The sequence below is a fragment of the Oncorhynchus masou genome, chromosome 11, assembly GCF_036934945.1.
Source record: "Oncorhynchus masou masou isolate Uvic2021 chromosome 11, UVic_Omas_1.1, whole genome shotgun sequence".
Taxonomy (NCBI): Eukaryota; Metazoa; Chordata; class Actinopteri; order Salmoniformes; family Salmonidae; genus Oncorhynchus; species Oncorhynchus masou.
The window spans coordinates 38,311,104-38,332,399 of record NC_088222.1 but is presented as its reverse complement, the minus strand read 5'-3'; the positions used below and the strand labels follow the sequence as shown (position 1 = coordinate 38,332,399).

The following is a 21,296-nucleotide window of genomic DNA, read 5'->3' as shown; positions in this document are numbered from 1 at the left end:
ACTGTGATATTGTTACAGCAATATAAAGTGTTACTTACCACATCTGTTGACAGCAACTCAACCAACAACCAATATGTATTAAAGTTGAAGTGATCTTGTTCGTTGGACAGGTTGATGACAGAGCTGAGACCAGAGAACGCATATCTTCTGGCTCTCGACTTATTTGAAGGTTGTTTTTTTCATTCATCATATTTAGCTTTTATATACAGGCACAAATATTCTTCCAACAGATGTATTAATCAGTTAGGTTCTTATATCTGTGTTGTTAAAATTCTTTGTTTTAGTGCTATTAAAATACAATTATGAGTTACTGTATAACTCCTGGGTGAAGATGTTCAAATCAGGCCATGATGATGGTGCCTGTATCTCTATATTGGAGCAACAGCAGTGGGCACCATGGCGACCTTCACAGTACAGTATATGGATAAGAAGGGACCGAACTGTTTCATACATTTTTCAAATCATTAAAAAAAACTGGTTGGATTTCTATTCAAATGTAAGAAATTGCACATATTTGCATGATAAATTAAAACTAAGCTAGTTAAGTTTTAATACATAAAGGCTGCTAGAGATACTTCGACATAACTAAAGTTACAAGATTGGCCGATATTAATCACTACAAATATTGCTTATTGTAAAGGCATGATGATACAAGCTTCAGAAATGGAAACACAACATCCCCATAACAGGGAAATGGCAAATCCACTTCATTCTGTTCTATGGTCCTCCAGAACCAACTTCACCTCCTTTCTTTCATAGAAACCCCAAAACCGATAGACTCAATTGAAAAGGCATAAGTAGAGATGAAAAACGGACACAACAAAGACCGCGAGACAGAGACAAGCTTCAAGAGGGACAAAACACATAGCAGAGACAAACATACTGCAGTGAAAGCATTTTAGCCGGGGAACAGAACAGATCTGTCATTTTTAGTGCTAAACCAAAGGCAGGAGTATAGCCTTTCAAATGGAAAGTATGGATGATATAAAGAGACACAGCAATGCCACTACTATAAATCAGTCCCGTCTTAATTTGTGCGTTATAAAGGTCTACATAAATATGGCATAGAGAGTATAATTCACACACAAGAGCTAGCTATCTTAGATGTAAGGTTACGCCAAGCAGCGTACTCAACAGCTGAGTACAATGGCACTTTCACATTGAAGGTTCAGTTCAGTTTCTAGACAAAGCTCCAACATGTCAGGAAGCTTGTGTTCCAAGACCTACAGTACAGCCAACTGCACTCAAACAGATATCAGTACAGAAGAGCTAATAGCGATGCAATGCCAGGGTTAGGCGGGAACGCAAAGTGCTGTCATGGATTAGGATGTGGGCAAGTTCAATATCAAGCCATCTCCTTGATGTACTACCCACATGTACTAACTAAGCCATTTGATTGCATGTGTATTGTCTAGGTGTCTGTATCATTTGGTGTGGTAAGGCAGGGGGCAGCAGAGACAGTAGATCAATGATCATCAAACAGATACGGATATAGACTGTGCACTGCACAACAATGACAAGGATGAAAGGACTGGTTGATAGTGTGACTAATCATTTCCATGGCTGATGTACTCATTTCACAGCATTATTCATTTGTGCCATGCAGGAGAGTTGCTTCAGAGAGAAACAGAAACAGACTCAACTATAGGCTACTTGCTCATGAGGGGATATCTGTGCCTTTGACAGCACTGTCCTGCTTCTCTTCAGTCTCCCCTTTGAAAAAGATGACCCTTCAGATAAGTTAGTTGCTGTGTCCTCAAAGAGGAGGTGCAGAAGTGTAAACATGTTCTAAAACAAAAACCAGCAGCTTTGACAACGAACCATGAAGAGATCCAAATGGGCCTAGCTATATGAATACAGTTCCCATCATACTCCATTGTGCCCTTAAGCACAGATCCAGGATCAGTGTACCCACCCCAAACCGTAACCTTGACTATTAGGGGGAAAACGCTAGACGTGACCACAAATCAGTGTCCAGCGGCAACTCCATCCTACTTCGTTTCGACACACCAGCCCCAGACTCCATTGTAACACCCTGCTATTTCTCGGGGGTCTGACTGAACAAGGCGGTGTGAGAATTCACAGATCTATAAATCCTCTGGACAAGAATAGATCCTTATATACAAAGATGAGTGAATCTACATGATGCTGAGCTCTGGCTCACCCTCAAGAACAAGCAGGTAGCCCTTCTCCCCACATGGTAGACCTTCAGGACAATCACATGCTCACTGGACAATAAGAGCAGTGATTGACGGGGCTATTCTGTGGTTTGGCTGATCAGTGTCCATGTCCCCTCCACCGTGTATGAACTGTGTGGAATGATAAGCCACCATGCAGTTGTTGAAAAATTATGTCTTTACTCTTCTTCCTCTTCCTCCACTTGTTCTTCTACTTCATCTTTCAACTCAAGACCCTCCATCTCACCATCCTCCAACTCTCTCTCCATCCCCCTCTTCATCACCCAAAGGATCCTCAATTTCTTCTTTCTCATCTTCGTAGGAAGAGATGGGTGAGTACTGGGGAAGGAAAAGGTGAGAGCTATCGGGGGCCTCAGAGCTGGCTAGAGGGGTGCTGATGGGGCCAGATATTGGGACAGAAACGGAGACAGAGATCGGGCCAGAAAAGTGACCAGAGATGGGGCCAGAGGTGGGGCTAGAGATGGGGAGAGGGGGGAAAGACTCAGACTCAGGACCAGGGCAAGCTTCGGGGTCCCCTGTAGTGACTGTAGCAGCAGCACCAGCCACAGCAGCACCAGGGATTACTACGCCAGCCCCCAGGCCCGGTGAGAGAGCACAGATGTCGGGTAGGTGCTCCCTGATCTCCCCTGGCTCCAGGGGGTCTGGTCCACAGGGGTCGTGTTCGCTGCAGGACAGCCGTCCGTCCAGCTTGGAGATGAAGAGCATGCCGTCGCGGTGCAATGTGCAGTAAGAGCTGGGACACATCTCACAAAAGGAGGCTGCCTCCTTACCACACTGGTCACACTGGTGCCACGGGCACTGCCACCGACCTGCAGCACAGAGCAGGGAGATAGATACAGTATATCAGACAAGGGCAGTCAGACACAACTACACCAGCAGTAACACAGAGAAGTAATCAGCTCACTGAGACTGCTAACCAGGGATCTGGCAGACTTCAAACAGTGAAAATACATGAAATATGTCATGCATATCATTCTCAATCACACAAACCTACAGTAACAGAGAGGAAATATAACAAACCATTACGAGCTATAATACTACGATATCATCTCCTCTGACAGGAATCTAACTGTGCCACTGACCTGCAGGCCTCTTGGCGAGGTTGAGACAGTCTGCGTGGTAGACCTTGGGACAGCCTGGTCTCTTACAGGACACAATCTGTCCCCCGTCCCCACAACTGAAGCACTCGTCCTCCCTCTCCTTGGTCACCTCCATCTTGTTCTTCCGTTTAGCCAGGACCTTCTTCTTCAGTTTGCGGCCCTTGTCGTCTGCTGGAGGGTTGTTCTGGGGAAGGATGAAGTGTCAGGATGTTGATAGAGACACAGAAACCCAAACTGAAGATGGCCCTTTCATTCAATGATCTCATTCCCGTTGACATGACTACTCTTTTGAATACTGTATCAAAGGCCTCTTGGATTTGTGGAAAGATAATTTAAAATCGTTATCATGATTGTTTCTACTATTGTATTCATCCTGTGGATGAATGTCATCAATAACAACATCTGGTTCCTGTGTCTCCTCTCACCTTTGGCCGAACTCCTAGGAAGCCGCTGCAGTTTGGAGCTTCACATTTACACACAGTCTTCCCATTCCCAAGGCACTCCAAGTTGTAGTTGAAAGTCAGCTCTGTGTCTGGAGACAGACAAAACGACCCATAGAGGACAGATATAAACCAGTATCCACAACAAGTGATGGAGAGATGGACATGAACTGCTGATGGAATAACCTATGTCATTACCGTGTAAGAAAATTGTTTTGTAAATACACTAATTATGGCCTACTTTGCCCTCACAGTGGGAAATGATATGCAACTTCCTTTTCTTATGTACCTGATACAATGCTACCCTTATACACTATATATACAAAAGTATGTGGACACCCCTTCAAATTAGTGAATTTGACTATTTCAACCACACCCGTTGCTGACAGGTGTATAAAATTGAGCACACCGCCATGCAATCTCCATAGACAAATATTGGCAGTAGAATGGCTTTACTGAAGAGCTCAGTGACTTTCAACATGGCACCGTCATAGGATGCCACCTTTCCAACAAGTCAGTTCGTCAAATTTCTGACTTGCTAGAGCTGCCCCGGTCAACTGTAAGTGCTGTTATTGTGAAGTGGAAAGTCTAGGAGCAACAACGTCTCAGCCGCGAAGTGGTAGACCACACAAGCTCACAGAACGGGACTGCCGAGTGCTGAAGCGCGAAGCACTTAAAACTCGTCTGTAACACTCACTACCGTGTTTCAAACTACCTCTGTGAGCGACGTCTGCAAAATAACTGTTCGTCAGGAGCTTCATGAAATGGGTTTCCATGACCGAGCAGCCGCACACAAGCCTAAGATCACCATGCGCATTGCCAAGCATCAACTGAAGTGGTGTAAAGCTCGCCGAGGAATCACGCTTCACCATCTGGCAGTCTGACTGGCGAATCTGGGTTTGGCGGATGCCAGGGGAACGCTACCTGCCGGAATGCATACTGCCAATGGTAAAGATTGATGGAGGAAGAATAAAGGTCTGGGGCTGTTTTTCCATGGTTCAGGCTCGGCCCCCTAGTTCCATCGAAGGGAAATCTTAATGCTATAGCATACAATGACATTCTAGATGATTCTGTGTTTCCAACTTTCTGGCAACAGTTTGGGGAAGGATCTGTCCTGAATGCCCCCATGCACAAAGCGAGGTCCATGCAGAAGTGTTTTGTCGAGATTGGTGTGGTAGAACAGGCCTGCACAGAGCCCTGACCTTAACTCCATCGAACACCTTTGGGATGAATTGGAACCCCGACTGCGAGCCAGGCCTAATCGCCCAACATCAGTGCCCTCACTAATGCTCTTGTGGCTGAATGGAAGGAAGTCCCTGCAGCCATATTTCAACATCTTGTGGAAAGACTTCACAAAAGAGTGGAGGCTGGTATAGCATCAAAGGGGGGACCAACTCCATATTAAAGCCAGTGATTTTGTAACGAAAATGTTCGACAAGCAAATGTCTACATCATTTTTGTCATGTAGTGTAGTTCTCCTGCCAATGCCTACATAATGAAGTGTTGCCAAAAACCAACGCTATAATATAGCACAAACTCCTTAAGCCAAAGCTCCGCTCACCTGCAGGGACATCTATGAGAGTGAAGAGTCCCACACGCGTGTCTCCATTCACCGTCCACTTCTGTGTCTCACAGTTGGGCCGGCAGCTGTGGTTCATGAAGCGGGCCTGGTTCCCCTTTGGCCCAGCATCAATGATCCGATCCTAATCAACACACCGACATGGACAACACTGTTCAATCATCATTACTTTTGGGTGTCTTTATGATACCATGCAAAGCAGATGTAATTTTCTGAGATGAAATACAGAAAACCAAAAGAATCCCCTCTCTTGAATGATAGGGCAAAATGTAGCTTTCTGCCTAAATAGACATACCCAAAAGTAATACTTTTTCATAAGATGGCCATAAATAAACCTAAATGGTAATGCTGCATAATTTTAGAAAGGTGTAGAACTCACCTCTAAGGTACTTTTTTAAACAATAAATAGCTGAGGTGTACTCACTTTTGAGGACCTAAGCTCAAGTACATAGTTAAAATATTATGAAATAAAAAAAATTACAAATATGACAGGAATGCCAACTTTTGAAGAAAACTTGAGTGAGATTTGCTATGTGAATTTCATTAGCCCTGGCACAACCCCTAGATGGAGGCCTGGGTGTCCTCCCCCAGGAAAATGTTCCTCATTTTAAGCTAACTTCCTGCAATTCTACGATTTTTGACATGGCATAGGCCTATGACCAGGGTGGAAAAGTTTAAAATAAAAACCAGAGGTCAGGTATATTCAGGATGCTTTCAACATTAAATGAACACTCAAAATTGGATGACTTTTTTTCTTTGAGATTATTATTTTGGGGGTGGGAAATTTAAAGTATGCTGACATTGTTTTGTTAACATATTTGTAGGTGGTTTGATGCTTTATTCAGACAGTAATGAAATGAGATAGGGAGACTGGCAAATTCTACAAATAGTGGGAAGGTTGGAAAAAGAGATTGATCCCTGTTCTCATCTGATAAATTACATTTGATTTCTGGAGCATTTAATATGGAATAATATGACTTATTCAAAACTGTCCATGAATGGATGCATTAATTCATAGCGTCATACAATTCATTTTCAAAAGACAAAAGTAGTCATATCAGATTTCAAATATGTGATTACACTGTCAAAATTGGGAAGAAGTGTAATAATAAAATATGTGTGGGGAATAACAGTAGTCTTCTTGCTGACAAGCCACACTAATTACCCTATATTTTAGCCCACTGTTAAGAATGAGAATTGTTCCACTGATCAGACTAGATCAAGTAAATACTGTAGATAATAAAATCTCCTGAAGACAAGATTACATAAATCTGCCCCTACACACTAACCAAATTATTGGTATACAGTGCCTTGCGAAAGTATTCGGCCCCCTTGAACTTTGCGACCTTTTGCCACATTTCAGGATTCAAACATAAAGATATAAAACTGTATTTTTTTGTGAAGAATCAACAACAAGTGGGACACAATCATGAAGTGGAACGACATTTATTGGATATTTCAAACGTTTTTAACAAATCAAAAACTGAAAAATTGGGCGTGCAAAATTATTCAGCCCCCTTAAGTTAATACTTTGTAGCGCCACCTTTTGCTGCGATTACAGCTGTAAGTCGCTTGGGGTATGTCTCTATCAGTTTTGCACATCGAGAGACTGAAATTTTTTCCCATTCCTCCTTGCAGAACAGCTCGAGCTCAGTGAGGTTGGATGGAGAGCATTTGTGAACAGCAGTTTTCAGTTCTTTCCACAGATTCTCAATTGGATTCAGGTCTGGACTTTGACTTGGCCATTCTGACACCTGGATATGTTTATTTTTGAACCATTCCATTGTAGATTTTGCTTTATGTTTTGGATCATTGTCTTGTTGGAAGACAAATCTCCGTCCCAGTCTCAGGTCTTTTGCAGACTCCATCAGGTTCTCTTCCAGAATGGTCCTGTATTTGGCTCCATCCATCTTCCCATCAATTTTAACCATCTTCCCTGTCCCTGCTGAAGAAAAGCAGGCCCAAACCATGATGCTGCCACCACCATGTTTGACAGTGGAGATGGTGTGTTCAGGGTGATGAGCTGTGTTGCTTTTACGCCAAACATAACGTTTTGCATTGTTGCCAAAAAGTTCAATTTTGCTTTCATCTGACCAGAGCACCTTCTTCCACATGTTTGGTGTGTCTCCCAGGTGGCTTGTGGCAAACTTTAAACGACACTTTTTATGGATATCTTTAAGAAATGGCTTTCTTCTTGCCACTCTTCCATAAAGGCCAGATTTGTGCAATATACGACTGATTGTTGTCCTATGGACAGAGTCTCCCACCTCAGCTGTAGATCTCTGCAGTTCATCCAGAGGGATCATGGGCCTCTTGGCTGCATTTCTGATCAGTCTTCTCCTTGTACGAGCTGAAGGTTTAGAGGGACGGCCAGGTCTTGGTAGATTTGCAGTGTTCTGATACTCCTTCCATTTCAATATTATCGCTTGCACAGTGCTCCTTGGGATGTTTAAAGCTTGGGAAATCTTTTTGTATCCAAATCCGGCTTTAAACTTCTTCACTACAGTATCTCGGACCTGCCTGGTGTGTTCCTTGTTCTTCATGATGCTCTCTGCGCTTTTAACGGACCTCTGAGACTATCACAGTGCAGGTGCATTTATACGGAGACTTGATTACACACAGGTGGATTGTATTTATCATCATTAGTCATTTAGGTCAACATTGGATCATTCAGAGATCCTCACTGAACTTCTGGAGAGAGTTTGCTGCACTGAAAGTAAAGGGGCTGAATAATTTTGCACGCCCAATTTTTCAGTTTTTGATTTGTTAAAAAAGTTTGAAATATCCAATAAATGTCGTTCCACTTCATGATTGTGTCCCACTTGTTGTTGATTCTTCACAAAAAAAGACAGTTTTATATCTTTATGTTTGAAGCCTGAAATGTGGCAAAAGGTCGCAAAGTTCAAGGGGGCCGAATACTTTCGCAAGGCACTGTAGTTATAGTCTAGAATTTGTATAGTCTAGAATCAAACTTACACTTTTCGGTTCACTTTCTGTTTGACAAAAATTATTATCATAGTTACAAATCAGGTCACCCTACCCAACTTCCCTGATAAAACATACTGTAGGTCTGTCTGCTGCTTTTTCGTTGTAATAGCCTAAAAGGCAATGCATTGTCAATCTGACGTCTGCATTGGCAGTGCAGCATTTATGGCGATACGGCCTCTGCAGAAGTCAGTGCATTCATACTTCTTGCGCTTCACGAAACAGCACAGAGCTGTTGTGAAGGAAGTTGTCAAGGAAATTAGTTTGTGTTTCAACAGGACCTCCCGCCCCCAACTACCGTCAACCAATCATGTCAATGCGGAGCCATACAGAGATATAAGAAACCCTCCGCACTGTTACCAAATTTGGGAGTTGTACGGCGATGCGGTATGGAGCTAAATGTGGCCTCTGCATGTCTTCGGAGGATCCATGATTGCGTCACACTATCCATACGGAGCCTCCGAACACATTTTGGATTAAGCATAAATGAGCTTTTATCCTAAATGCCAATCAACAAAAGAGGGGACTAATGCAAGTGTGGATTAAATCGACTTTAGTACATGCTGTCAAAAGGCTGCATTCTGCAATGCGGACGGGAGTAACAGCCACCTAATTTTGTTGACAACATTGTACATAAAACAGCACTACAGTGCAGCTCTTTTTACTCTAATCTTGAGGGGTGTATCTTTAAAACATGCAACCAACCCCCCCTGATCCCTTACATAACCAGGCCAATCATATGCTTCAATGTGCCGCGGTTCACAGTGCTGTGGCAAGACAGGACAATGAAGGAGGTTACGCTCGTGATGATGTTAAATTGAATGTGCAGATGCTCCGATTTCAAAACGATTTGGAGCACAGATGAAAGGTTAACGCGCTGACTATGCAATGGACCACATAAAAGCAGTACTTTTCAATGGACTAGATAAAAGCAGTACTTTTCAATGCGTGAAATATAAGAGGTGTTCCGTGAGAAGAGGGTCAAATGCGTGTCTCACCGCCACTGCGTTAGAGTTGGCAGCTGTGTATTATGATTTGTTCCACTATTCAAAACAAATGGGGCAATAGGGCTTGAAAGGACTGAAATGCTTTCTAAATGCAGTAAAACATCAAATTATAAATGACTTATTATAAGATTTCACCTTTCTTATAACTGTAAAATAAATATGAGCATACTTAGTGACAGTACAATATTGGCACTGTTTCATATGGCTGACGACAGAGACTTTTCTGCCAAACGTCCTCTGATCGGCGTTGAGATACCATTCACATTTGTGCAGACTCGTTACAACTTCAGAGCTATAAATCCGACTGAGAACATCACAGCGAGCTGAAACAACTGTTGTTGCATCCGCTTGACTTTTTACATGTGCTGTGAGATTCACAGGCAAAGAAAATGTGACGCGTCGCTCCCTATGCAAATACCAGATTTCCTGTGTCCGTGAAACTCACAGCTGCGCTTGCAATAGTGCATATGAATCAGGACAACCAGCTCGTTCATAGAGTGTATGTAACGCCGTTCACAGAGCGGCTTGTTCACAGAAATATCGTTCGGAATCGGGGACTTAACATCTAAGAGAGCAAGAAACCAACAATTGTCAATAGTAGTGATAATAACCAATAACATAGCCAATAGCATTAATAACCCATGACAACTTCCTGTAGCTAGTTACAGAAATCCTGGTTAAAGGTCATACAATTACAGAGGTAACTTCAGGCCAAGAGACAGTCCCACGAGAGCTCTGAAATCCTGACTCCTGAGCCGTACCTTGTCCAGAGTCAGCATGTAGAAGTTACAGATGTCGTTATCCTGGGCGTGTTTGATCCTGACCCGGCACTCATCCTCATCGATCACCTCTCCTACGTACTCATTCACAAACTCCCCCTGAGAACACAACCATGACCGTCAGCATGAGAGACACAGTGGAACACTCATTCTACTACCAGTCATTCTACTACTCAAATAATTACTCTTGGATTCATCTGAGAGCTCCCTTGGGTTTAACTGACTTTTGAAAGGGTAATTTACATGTAAAGATCATAGCAGATAGACTTGTGCAAATCAATGTTTCAAAGCCATGATGGCCATTGATGACAGGGCTTCGTCGACTTTATGGTTTGATGATTAGATTAACATATCAATGATTACCATTTCAAAAGTCATACTTCATGATTCCTTTAACATCCCAAATATTGCTTACACTTTCTAGAAAAAAAGTCTGCTGGAATTGAAATCTGTCTGGATTGAAGAAGAATCAAACAAAGCCCATTTCAAATCCATAGCCTTTTGAAAATATAGTTTAAGCCCCAGGGGATACACTTTCATGGTGGCACATTGATCTCTACTTTACATGATTAATGGTAAAACCTCCACCATTACCTTCTTGATGTCATGGGCACAGCGAAGGCCCCAGCCTCGTGCCAGAGTCCTGAAGATCTCCACCTGGCTGTACTGGCGTTTGGTGAAGGCCTGGTTCAGGCAGCCATTGCCCGCTGGGCACACCTGGGGGTGGCACTCGTACATCAGCATGCGGTTAATACACTCAGAGTCGATGCCACACGGGTTCTCGTCTGAAGCCTTGCAGTTACAGCGTGGGATCTCTGATAGGTCGGCCGTGATGAACTGCACCTTCCCGATTGGCCGATTCACCTGAGGGGTTAGGCGAATGACTTCAGAGGAATGAAGTTGCAAACGGGGTGTGGTAATACTTCTACAGCTCAAAACTAAAACTTAAAGGTCCAACGCAGACTTTTTAAAATATCAATATCAAATCATTTCTGGGTAACAATTAAGTACCTTACTGTTTGAATTTTTTTTTGTCAAAAATGGTCAAAAATAGCTTGTTAGCAAAGAGCAATTTCTCAAGCACGACTTCTGTTAGTTGGGAGTCTGGGAGTGGTCTAAGTGGGGAAGGGAAAACTGAAAACTAGCTGTTATTGGCAGAAAGGTTTGTAACTCTCCTTCTTATTGGTCTATTAACTTATTTATCGTCTGGTGACGTCACCAGGCAGGCCAAAACTTCATCCCTCCAAAACAGGCAGAAATTTTCAGGCAGTCTTATCAGACAGCTCTTACACTAAAAGGCCATTATTATAATTTTCACAATTTTACAGTATTATTGCAACTTCATAGTAAAAAATACACACTGAGTGTACAAAACATTAGGAACACCTGCTGTTTCCATGACATAGACAGACCAAGTGAATCTAGTTGAAAGCAATGATACTTTATTGATGTCACCTGTTAAATCCACTTCAATCAGTGTAGATGAAGGGGAGGAGACAGGTTAAAGAATGATTTTAAGTCTTGAGATATGGATTGTGTATGTGTGCCATTCAGAGGGTAAATGGGCAAGACAAAATATTGACGTGCCTTTGAATGGGGTATGGTATTAGGTGACAGGCGCATTGGTTTGGGTGTGTCAAGAACTGCAACGCTGCTGGGTTTTTCACACTCAACAGTTTCCTGTGTGTATCAAGAATGGTCCACCACCCAAAGGACATCCAGCCAACTTGACAACAACTGTGAGAAGCATTGGAGTCAACATGGGCCAGCATCCCTGCGGAACACTTTTGACACCTTGTAGAGTCCATGCCCAAATGAATTGAGGCTGTTCTGAGGGAAAAAGCGGGTACAACTCAATATTAGGAAGATGTTCCTAATATTTTGTACATTCAGTGTATATAAAACACAGGAAAGTCATGTTTTTGACTTCAATGGGCCTTTAATGTATACATTTTGTGCGGCAAGAGATGTGGCAGTTATGGTACCTTGATGTGTCTGTATGGAGGGGGTTTCTTGTCATTCCTCCTGTCCTCCTGAAGCTGTCTCAGTTCTTTCTCTGCCTGCAGTTTAAGAAACCTGCGAGCAGCTTCCTCCAAAGCTGGGGAAAGATTAACATAAAGTCAACGACAACCTTGTCACAATTCACTTTGACAAAACACTCTTACTCTCTGCACACACCCACGCTACACACACTTGCACAGCTCAAGCCTCCCCTTCAAATTTCCTCTACTGCCAATCAAAATTGGTGTGAATACCTTTCTTGTAGATGACGTCTACACCTTTCCCCATCTTCTCCTTGTTGTTGGTGTCTACGTCCATGTAGGGGAAGACTCTGGCTTGGTAGGTCCACAGGTAGTCGTTGGAGCCAAAAAAGTGCACAGGGAACTCGCCTACGTCGTGCCTCATACGTAGGATGTTCTCCGGGATGTTCTTGGGATGGTTGACCTCCGCAGGCCACCACCTAGACAGAAGATAGGAAGGGAAAAGACGATATAAACGAGAAAAGGAAATGGGCCATGGCAGAAAAACCACTACCATTTGCAACCACTGCCATATTGTGAAGAGAAATACAGGTGCATTTCAGTTCTTGGTGGTTTTGTAATGTCAGAACACCTAAAGGACACTTTATCATGAGGAAGGTGGTTCAGGCAGGGGAGGACTTAATATCCTGGATGCCATCTGTGTCGTCTTTAGGCAACTTGTTGTTGTTCTGCCAAACCAATGGTTAGCCAGTGAGGTTGGTCCCCAGGCGGCTGTACTGACCTGTACCGGCCCACTTTGACCCACAGGATGTCCTTATAGTGGGGCTTCTTCCCGGCCTGGCAGTCGTTACAGAACCAGCTGCCCTCGGGCATGTCGATGTTTAGACACTCCCGGTGGAAGGCAGCAGGACACGACTCACAGCACAACAGACTGCCCCCTGGAGCATGGGAGAGGAATAACAGTTTGTCTACTGGACTGGTCTATGAGATTGAAAACTCAGATGAGCAAACAGAGATGTAACTGGGCTGTAGTACATATGAACTCTGATCATGTGTTCTGCGAAAATTGTACCCTGATCATGTAATACACATTACATATGTAGGTAAGTATTTACTGAGTGTATCTATGCATATCGGACTCTAACAACCCAATATATGTGGAGGCCGGCGTACCTTCAGAGCAGACAAAGCACCAGCTGACGTTGACGTGTTCATGGTTGCGGAATCCCCTGCGGGGGGTGAAGTGGTTGGGACACAGGAAGCTGTTGTTGGCCAGGACCACACTGCCCGCTGCCATGCAGTAATCGTTGGCATGGTACGCCACAGGGCAACGCACACAGCGTGTCAGACGACCTACAGGACACACAACACAGGGGAGACAGAGGCAGAATGAGCTGTTAGTTAGAATATCTAGTACACATACAGTACCCATCGAAAGTTTGGACACACCTACTCATTCAAGAGTTTTTATTTATTTGTTACTATTTTCTACATTGTAGAATAATAGTGAAGACATCAAAACTATGAAATAACAAATATGGAATCATGGAGTAACCAAAAAATTGTTAAACAAATTAAAATATATTTTCTATTTCAGATTCTTCAAAGGAGCCACCCTTTGCCTTGACGACAGCTTTGCACACTCTTGGCATTCTCAGAACCAGCTTTATGAGGTAATTACCTGGAATGCATTTCAATTAACAGGTGAGCCTTGTCAAAAGTTAATTTGTGGAATTAGTTTCCTTCTTTATGCATTTGAGCCAATCAGTTGTGTTGGGACAAGGTATGATTGGTATACAGGAGATAGCCCTATTTGGTAAAAGACCAAGTCCATATTATGGCAAGAACAGCTCAAATAAGCAATAAGAAACGACAGTCCATTATTACTTTAACTTCTTATGGGCAGGTGGGACGGTAGCGTACCACCTGGCCAACATCTGGTGAAATTGCAGAGATGCGAAATTCAGAAATACCAAATTCAAATATTTAACATTCTTGAAAATATATGTGTTATGCATCAAAATAAAGCTTAACTTCTTGTTAATCCAGCCGCTGTGTCAGATTTCAAAAAGGCTTTACGGCGAAAGCAAACCATGCGATTATCTGAGGATAGCGCCCCACATACAAACACATGAAAATCATATCTCAACCAGGCAGGTGCGCCACAAAAGTCAGAAATAGCGATATAATTCATGCTTTACCTTTGAAGATATTCTTCCCAGAAACATCACAAAATGTCCTTTTGTTCGATAATGTCCTTCTTTATGTCAATTTATTTAGCGTGATTGATTCAGAAATACACCAGTTTCAACTCGTCCAACATGCCTACGAAGTATCTAATAAGTTACCTGTAAACTTGGTCGAAACATTTCAAACAACGCTCCTAATCCAACCTCAGGTACCCCAAAACGTAAATAATCAATACAATTTAAGATGGAATAAACTGTTTCTAATACCGGATAAAAAAAAACGTGAAGCTCCAGTTCATGCACACCAAAACAGTAGAGTCCACCTGGAGTGACACTTACAATACTGCCCCCTACCCAAGAGAGGTTAAGACAGGCAGGTCAGTCAATATGGAAAATTTGAAGAACTGAAAGTTTTTTCAAGTGCAGTCGCAAAAACCATCAAGCACTATGATGAAACTGGCTCTCATGAGGACTGCCACAGGAAAGGAAGACCCCGAGTTACCTCTGCTGCTGAGGATAAATTCATTAGAGTTAACTGCACTTCAGATTGCAGCCTAAATAAATACTTCACAGAGTTCAACTAACAGACACATCTCAACATCAACTGTTCAGAGGAGAATGCATGAATCAGGCCTTCATGGTCAAATTGCTGCAAAGAAACCACTACTAAAGGACACCGATAATAAGAAGAGACTTGTTTGGGCCAAGAAATACGAGTAATGGACATTAGACCGGTGGAAATCCGTCCTTTGGTCTGACGAGTCCAAATTTGAGATTTCTGGTCCATCCGCCGTGTCTTTGTGAGACACAGAGTAGGTGAACGGATGATCTCTGCATGTGTGGTTCCCATGTCGGAGGAGGTGTGATGGTGCTTTGCTGGTGACACTGTCAGTGATTTATTTAGAATTCAAGGTGCACTTAACCATCATGGCTACCACAGCATTCTGCAGTGATACTCCATCCCATCTGGTTTGCTCTTAGTGGTACTATCATTTGTTTTTCAACAGGACAATGACCCAAAACACAGCTCCAGGCTGTATTTGACCAAAGAGAGTGATGGAGTACTGCATCAGATGACCTGGAATCCACAACCACCAGACCTCAACCCAATTGAGATGGTTTGGGATGAGTTGGACCGTAGAGTGAAGGAAAAGCAGCCAACAAGTGCTCAGCATATGTGGGAACTGTTGGAAAAGCATTCCTCGTGAAGCTGGTTGAGAGAATGACAAGAGTCTGCAAAGCTGTCATCAAGGCAGTGGGTAGCTACTTTGAAGAATCTCAGATATAAAATATATTTGGATTTGTTTAACACTTTTTTGGTTACTACATGACTCCAGATGTGTTATTTCTTAATTTTGATATCTTCACTTTATTCTACGATGTAGAAAATAGTAAAAATAAATAAAAACCCATGAATGAGTAGTTGTGTCCAAACTTTTGACTGGTACTGTATATTTACTTCCCACAGCTCATTTCAAGTAGTGGGTCTTTCTATCATGGTGTTGATATGAATTAGCTGAATTTCTTGTGCAAAATGAAAATTCTTTGAGAAAACATGTTTGCAAACATTTTTCAGTTTTCCAACTCTAACCTCATCCCGTTCTCCTGTAGAGTTACCAGGGTAAGGTGATTGCAATTGAGAAGATTTGCATAAAATCAAATTAAACTGAACTGTGCTGGGTGGAGCAGAGCAGCACACACCTTTGGGGACGGAGGGGTTGACAGGGTTAGTGATGAAGCAGGACAGACAGACGTGGAGGGAGCAGCGGAAGCCCCCGTGCAGGGGGGCAACGGGAGCGTGATTGGCGATACACTCTCCATGGTAGAACTTCCCACACACTGGGATCACACAGCGCCTCACGTTCTCGCCGGGCTTCTTACACGCAAAACAGGTATGGACACCTAGCAACAAACACATCAAGTTTAATGAACTGGTTTGCTTTTACAAGCCAGAGAGAATGGTGGATGTTAGGATGAGAGGGTAACTGAGGGGAGAGAATCAGCAAAATGATGTGTGAAACAATCAGATAGCACACTGATAACTCTAGATGCAACTAATAATAGTCTTTCCACAATTTTGGCCAAGTAGGAATGAGGCATAAAAAATATGTTAATGAGGATACAGTGGTTGTGGTTTTACAGAATATATGCTTGACCCACCAGACTTGCACTCCTGGCAGACGAACTTCCCTTTAGGAGGCTCTGTGAGGCCGCTACACTGGAGGTGGAAGGCCCCACAACACTGGCCCTCACACAGCAGAAGCTCCCCAGTCTTCTCACATACCTACCGTACAGTCCATAAAGGTTTACACAACATTAGAACAATGTACACAGCTGTCTGAAACTTTCTGATGGGCAAAGAGCAAATAGACTCCACAATCACTTATAGCACTTTAACCTTTTCACATGTGAGTTCCAAATATCCCTAACAGTCACCCCAGCGTGAGTTGTTTTATGCACATTCCAAAATGGGACTGTTTCGCAACGCGATAGTTATCAGAGGCTACATGATAATTATCTGTAGGTTATGTTTCAACTTGTCAATTTCAAATTCTTTTCTATCAAGTTTTATTCTCTAACAACAGTTTGAATTGAGGTGTGTTCCGCCTCCTCATTCATTCACATAGAAGTATCCCATTTCACTGTTGCAGACTATTTATGTTTGAGGCTTTACTGAGCTGGACAAATTTCTTCAAGGAGAGCCCAAGCACTTCCCCAGTGTTACGCAGATCAAGTATGCAGACATTTACCCAGTCTTGCACAAACCTTTTCCCTCTGGCACATTTTTTGGCTGGTGCTCACAATGCCACTATTGTTGTTTTCCCCAAAAAGTATAACTTTGGACGTGTGTTGATATCAAAGTAAGTGCCTTATTTTATGTATAACGTGTTGTCGTTTCACAGTACAGTACCAGTCAAGAGTTTGGACACACCTACTCATTCAAGGGGTTTCTAGATTTTTTTCTTTATTTTCTACATTGTGGAATAATAGTGAAGACATCAATACTATGAAATAGCACATATGGAATCATGTAGTTACCAAATAAGTGTGAAACAAATCAAAATCTATTTTATATTTGAGATTCTTCAAAGTTGCCACCCTTTGCCTTGATGACAACTTTGCACACTCTTGGCATTCTCAGAACCAGCTTCACCTGGAATGCTTTTCCAACAGTCTTGAAGGAGTTCCCACATATGCTGAACACTTGTTGGCTGCTTTTCCTTCACTCTGCGCTCCAACTCATTCCAAGCCATCTCAATTTGGTTAAGATAGGGTGATTGTGGAGGCCAGGTCATCTGATACAGGTTATCAGACCAAAGGACAGATTTCCACCTGTCTAACGTCCATTGCTCGTGTTTCTTGGCCCAAGCAAGTCTCTTCTTCTTATTAGTGGTGGTTTCTTTGCAGCAATTCGACCAGGGAGGCCTGATTCACACAGTGTCCTCTGACCAGTTGATGTTGAGATGTGTCTGCGAAGCATTTATTTGGGCTGCAATTTCTAAGGTTGGTAACTTAATTTATCCTCTGCAGCAGATGTAACTCTGGGTCTTCCTTTCCTGTGGTGGTCCTCATGAGAGGCAGTTTCATCATAGTGCTTGATGGCTTCTGCGACTGCACTTGAAGAAACTTTCGAAGTTCTTCAAATTATCCGTATTGACTGAGCTGCATGTCTTAAAGTAATGATGGATTGGCGTTTCTCTTTGCTTATTTAAGATGCTCTTGCCATAATATGGACTTGGTCTTTTACCAAATAGGGCTATCTTCTGTATACCAATCCTAACTTGTCACAACACAGCTGATTGGCTCAAACGCATTAAGAAGGAAATAAATTCCACAAATTAACTTTTAACAAGGCACACATGTTAATTCAAATGCATTCCAGGTGACTACCTCATGAAGCTGGTTGAGAGAATGCCAAGAGTGTGCAAAGCTGTCATCAAGGCAAAGGGTGGCAATGTCGAAGAATCTAAAACATAAAATATATTTAGATTTGTTTAACACTTTGTTGGTTACTACATGATTCCATATGTGTTATTTCATAGTTTCTACAATGTAGAAAATAGTAAAAAATAAAGAAAAACCCTTGAATGAGTAGGTGTGTCCAAATTTTTGACTGGTACTGTATGTACAGTATATGTAGAGCATAATGTATTTACAGTTTTATTCACATTGCCATGTACTTGTGACAAATAATGCATTCCGATTATTGCATAGATTGTAATAGACACCTGCGATATATGTAAAATACTCTTTTAGGATTGTACTAATTATGATGAGCTAATGCTAAGCTATTTGCCAGCTATGTGTGGCACCATGTTTGTTGACATTATACAATGCATTCTGGGTGTCACGTAAACATCTGTCAGACCAAAGATGTTATAATGAGATGAAGGAATGGTTCACTTATCTTTCGAGTAAACTTCCGCAATTGAATGGAAGTGATTGATCGTAGACGACACACCACTTCAACATGCATACTGCAAACAGACCAAACTCATCTTGCCTCCTCTTCATATCTTTGGTTGGAGTGAAAAAACAAACATGGCGGCGCGCACAAACTAAATATCGTCGGATTACTTAAGATTTTTAGAAAGTGTTTTCCTCAATTATTTCGATCAATGGTGAGCTCACCATGTGATGTGATGAATTATAAATAGTAATTGCTATTAGATAATTCATATTGTGGTTTCTGTCAGCCGAGAGTAAGTGCGAGGACTACTGTAGCCTACATTTTCCGGCTGAATGACTGTGTTATGACGTTGCTACTTCTGTGAATGTCTGAACATTGCATCCAAAAACAAACTGCTCACATTCAGGACATAACTTTGTGAGGACTGTGTTTGTGCAAAGTGTTTCTGTGAAAAAACAGTGTGGCCAGCTCAATCGCAGACTGTTGCGTCAATCGAAACTGGGTGTTCTAAATAAAAGTTCTAATCACACCGGTTTGAGCATATCCTGCAGGGACCACTGTAGAATGATCACACCCGTTTGTTGGGACATGTCAAAGGGTTGAAACACATAAAGTAACCACTCTTTTTATAGATTTTTTTTCCCAATTTCGTGGAATCCAATTGGTAGTCGTAGTCCTGTCCCATCGCTGCAACTCCTCTACGGACTCGGGAGAGACGAAGGTCACGAGCCGTACGTCCTCCAAAACACAACCCAGCCAAGCCGCACTGCTTCTTGACACAACGTCCACTTAACCCGGAAGCCAGCTGCACCAATGTGTCAGAGGAAACACTATACACCTGACTAACGTGTCAGTGTGCATTGTGCCCGGCACACCACAGGAGTCGCTAGTGCACGATGGGACAGGAATATCCCTGCCGGCCAAGCCCTCCCCTAACCCGGACAACGCTGGGCCAATTGTGCACCCCCCCCCCACCCATGGGTCTCCCAGGCGCGGCCTGCTGCGACAGAGCTTGGACTCAAACCAGGATCTCTAGTGGCACAGCTAGCGATGCAGTGCCTTAGACCACTGCGCCACTCTGGAGGCCCCTTACCACTCTTATATTGGTGATGTTAGACGTACTCACCTGACACACATTCTCCTTCAATGAGGCCACGCCCCCTCTGTCCACTATGATCTTCTTATTGGGGAAGAGTGTGTTATCGCACTGTGAAGACTCCTCCCTCATGGATGAAAAGCTGTCATCGAAACTGGATGCAAAACCCTGAGGTGCAAATAAGAAGAAAATCAGCAGGACAGTTCAAGCACCGAAAGCCACATTGCAAGCAATCATGCCGTAACACTATTCGATGCAGAATCTTTTTTTCAGGTACATATTGATGCATGTTTTAGTGTTATTGTTTTCTTTTTTGGGTCGTTATTTTGTAATTACAATTTTACCATGTAATTTCTATGTTATTATCAGGTAAAACATATGGACCATCAAATTAAGCTGCAGATTTAACCTCTTGTCTGACCTCTGGGTCTATGGTGTCCCTCCCATCGTCATGGAGATTAGTGTCCTTAGTGGGGGGCGTGGTGAGGTCGATGTCTGACCCCCTCTCCATGCAACTCTGTGTCTGGGGGCTGGGTGCAGGGGTGCAGGGCAACATTGTGGAGGATGCAGTGGTGGATGTCATTGGTTGCTTGATCTTTGATTTAAAGGAGTGTTGTCCAGAGCCTGGGGGAAAAACAGTCAAGTCAACTTTGACCCCAAGACCAATCAACCCTCTGAATTGACAATCATGAGGTAAATGAAAGCAGTATCACAAAGCATTGTGATAAACAGTGTATTGCCTTACATTTTTTAATGCTTTTCCTGTACACATCTTACACAACAGTGGGAGAGACGCTTAAGAACTGTGTAATGCGGACAGTTTGAGGGAGGTCCTTCCTGTGTAGACTGACCTGAATGAACAGCATGGCTTGATGAGCTGGACTTCATGGACTTGACCTGTAATACACAATTAACCAGTCAACCCCTGATGTAAGGCCCTCACTACTGTGAAAATCAACGGACCCATAAGATACAAAAATCCTTAATTGGTACATTTTTTTCTTTACTTTAAAATTAATTATATATAGCAATTGTTTCTTGAAGAATGTAACGTATAAATGCCTCATGAGCTTAATTCAACTGTTTAAGGGGACAATGTGCAGTTCAATCAATAACAAAGCATACACCCCACCACCTTTTTGGGTAAAGAGCTTAGGAATGGAGCTGGAGAAATGTAACCACCAAATTCATAGATGGGCAATGGATGCAAGGACTGACCATCTATGAGATCATAATTATAGTTTTAATCATGTTTTTAAGCTATACAGTGTTTGTTTACAATGACATTGTTTACAAACAGTGGAGGAAACAAATATATATTTTGGGTCTGATGGGGTTAATGAACAAAGCACAACCATTCCCTAACTCCTCCATACCTTTTTCTTTGGGATTGTGGCAGCCTCTGAGTATTCCAGAATCTTCCGAGTGGGTTTTCTCTGTCTCTTACGGATGGTTTCCAAGTAAGGAACGTCACCTGCCACAGGACAGTGTTATTATGGACCTTTAAACACATCTGGGATAATGAGGTGT

General features: G+C 42.7%; 1 protein-coding gene across 1 annotated transcript in view; it reads right to left on the bottom strand.

The window, feature by feature from the left end:
• Positions 1 to 21,296, bottom strand: part of nsd1b (nuclear receptor binding SET domain protein 1b) — a 40,246-nt gene continuing 18,950 nt past the window's right edge. The window contains exons 9-24 of the mRNA XM_064977088.1: positions 21,143 to 21,240; positions 20,618 to 20,663; positions 20,188 to 20,390; positions 19,797 to 19,934; positions 16,420 to 16,543; positions 15,961 to 16,161; positions 13,244 to 13,423; positions 12,852 to 13,008; positions 12,344 to 12,549; positions 12,074 to 12,186; positions 10,683 to 10,952; positions 10,071 to 10,187; positions 5,300 to 5,441; positions 3,724 to 3,830; positions 3,281 to 3,482; positions 1 to 3,007 (exon numbers count right to left, since the gene is read on the bottom strand). Coding sequence (XP_064833160.1) covers positions 2,421 to 3,007; positions 3,281 to 3,482; positions 3,724 to 3,830; positions 5,300 to 5,441; positions 10,071 to 10,187; positions 10,683 to 10,952; positions 12,074 to 12,186; positions 12,344 to 12,549; positions 12,852 to 13,008; positions 13,244 to 13,423; positions 15,961 to 16,161; positions 16,420 to 16,543; positions 19,797 to 19,934; positions 20,188 to 20,390; positions 20,618 to 20,663; positions 21,143 to 21,240 — 2,891 coding nt within the window. The 3' untranslated portion in view covers positions 1 to 2,420. The remainder of the gene's footprint in view (positions 3,008 to 3,280; positions 3,483 to 3,723; positions 3,831 to 5,299; positions 5,442 to 10,070; positions 10,188 to 10,682; positions 10,953 to 12,073; positions 12,187 to 12,343; positions 12,550 to 12,851; positions 13,009 to 13,243; positions 13,424 to 15,960; positions 16,162 to 16,419; positions 16,544 to 19,796; positions 19,935 to 20,187; positions 20,391 to 20,617; positions 20,664 to 21,142; positions 21,241 to 21,296) is intronic.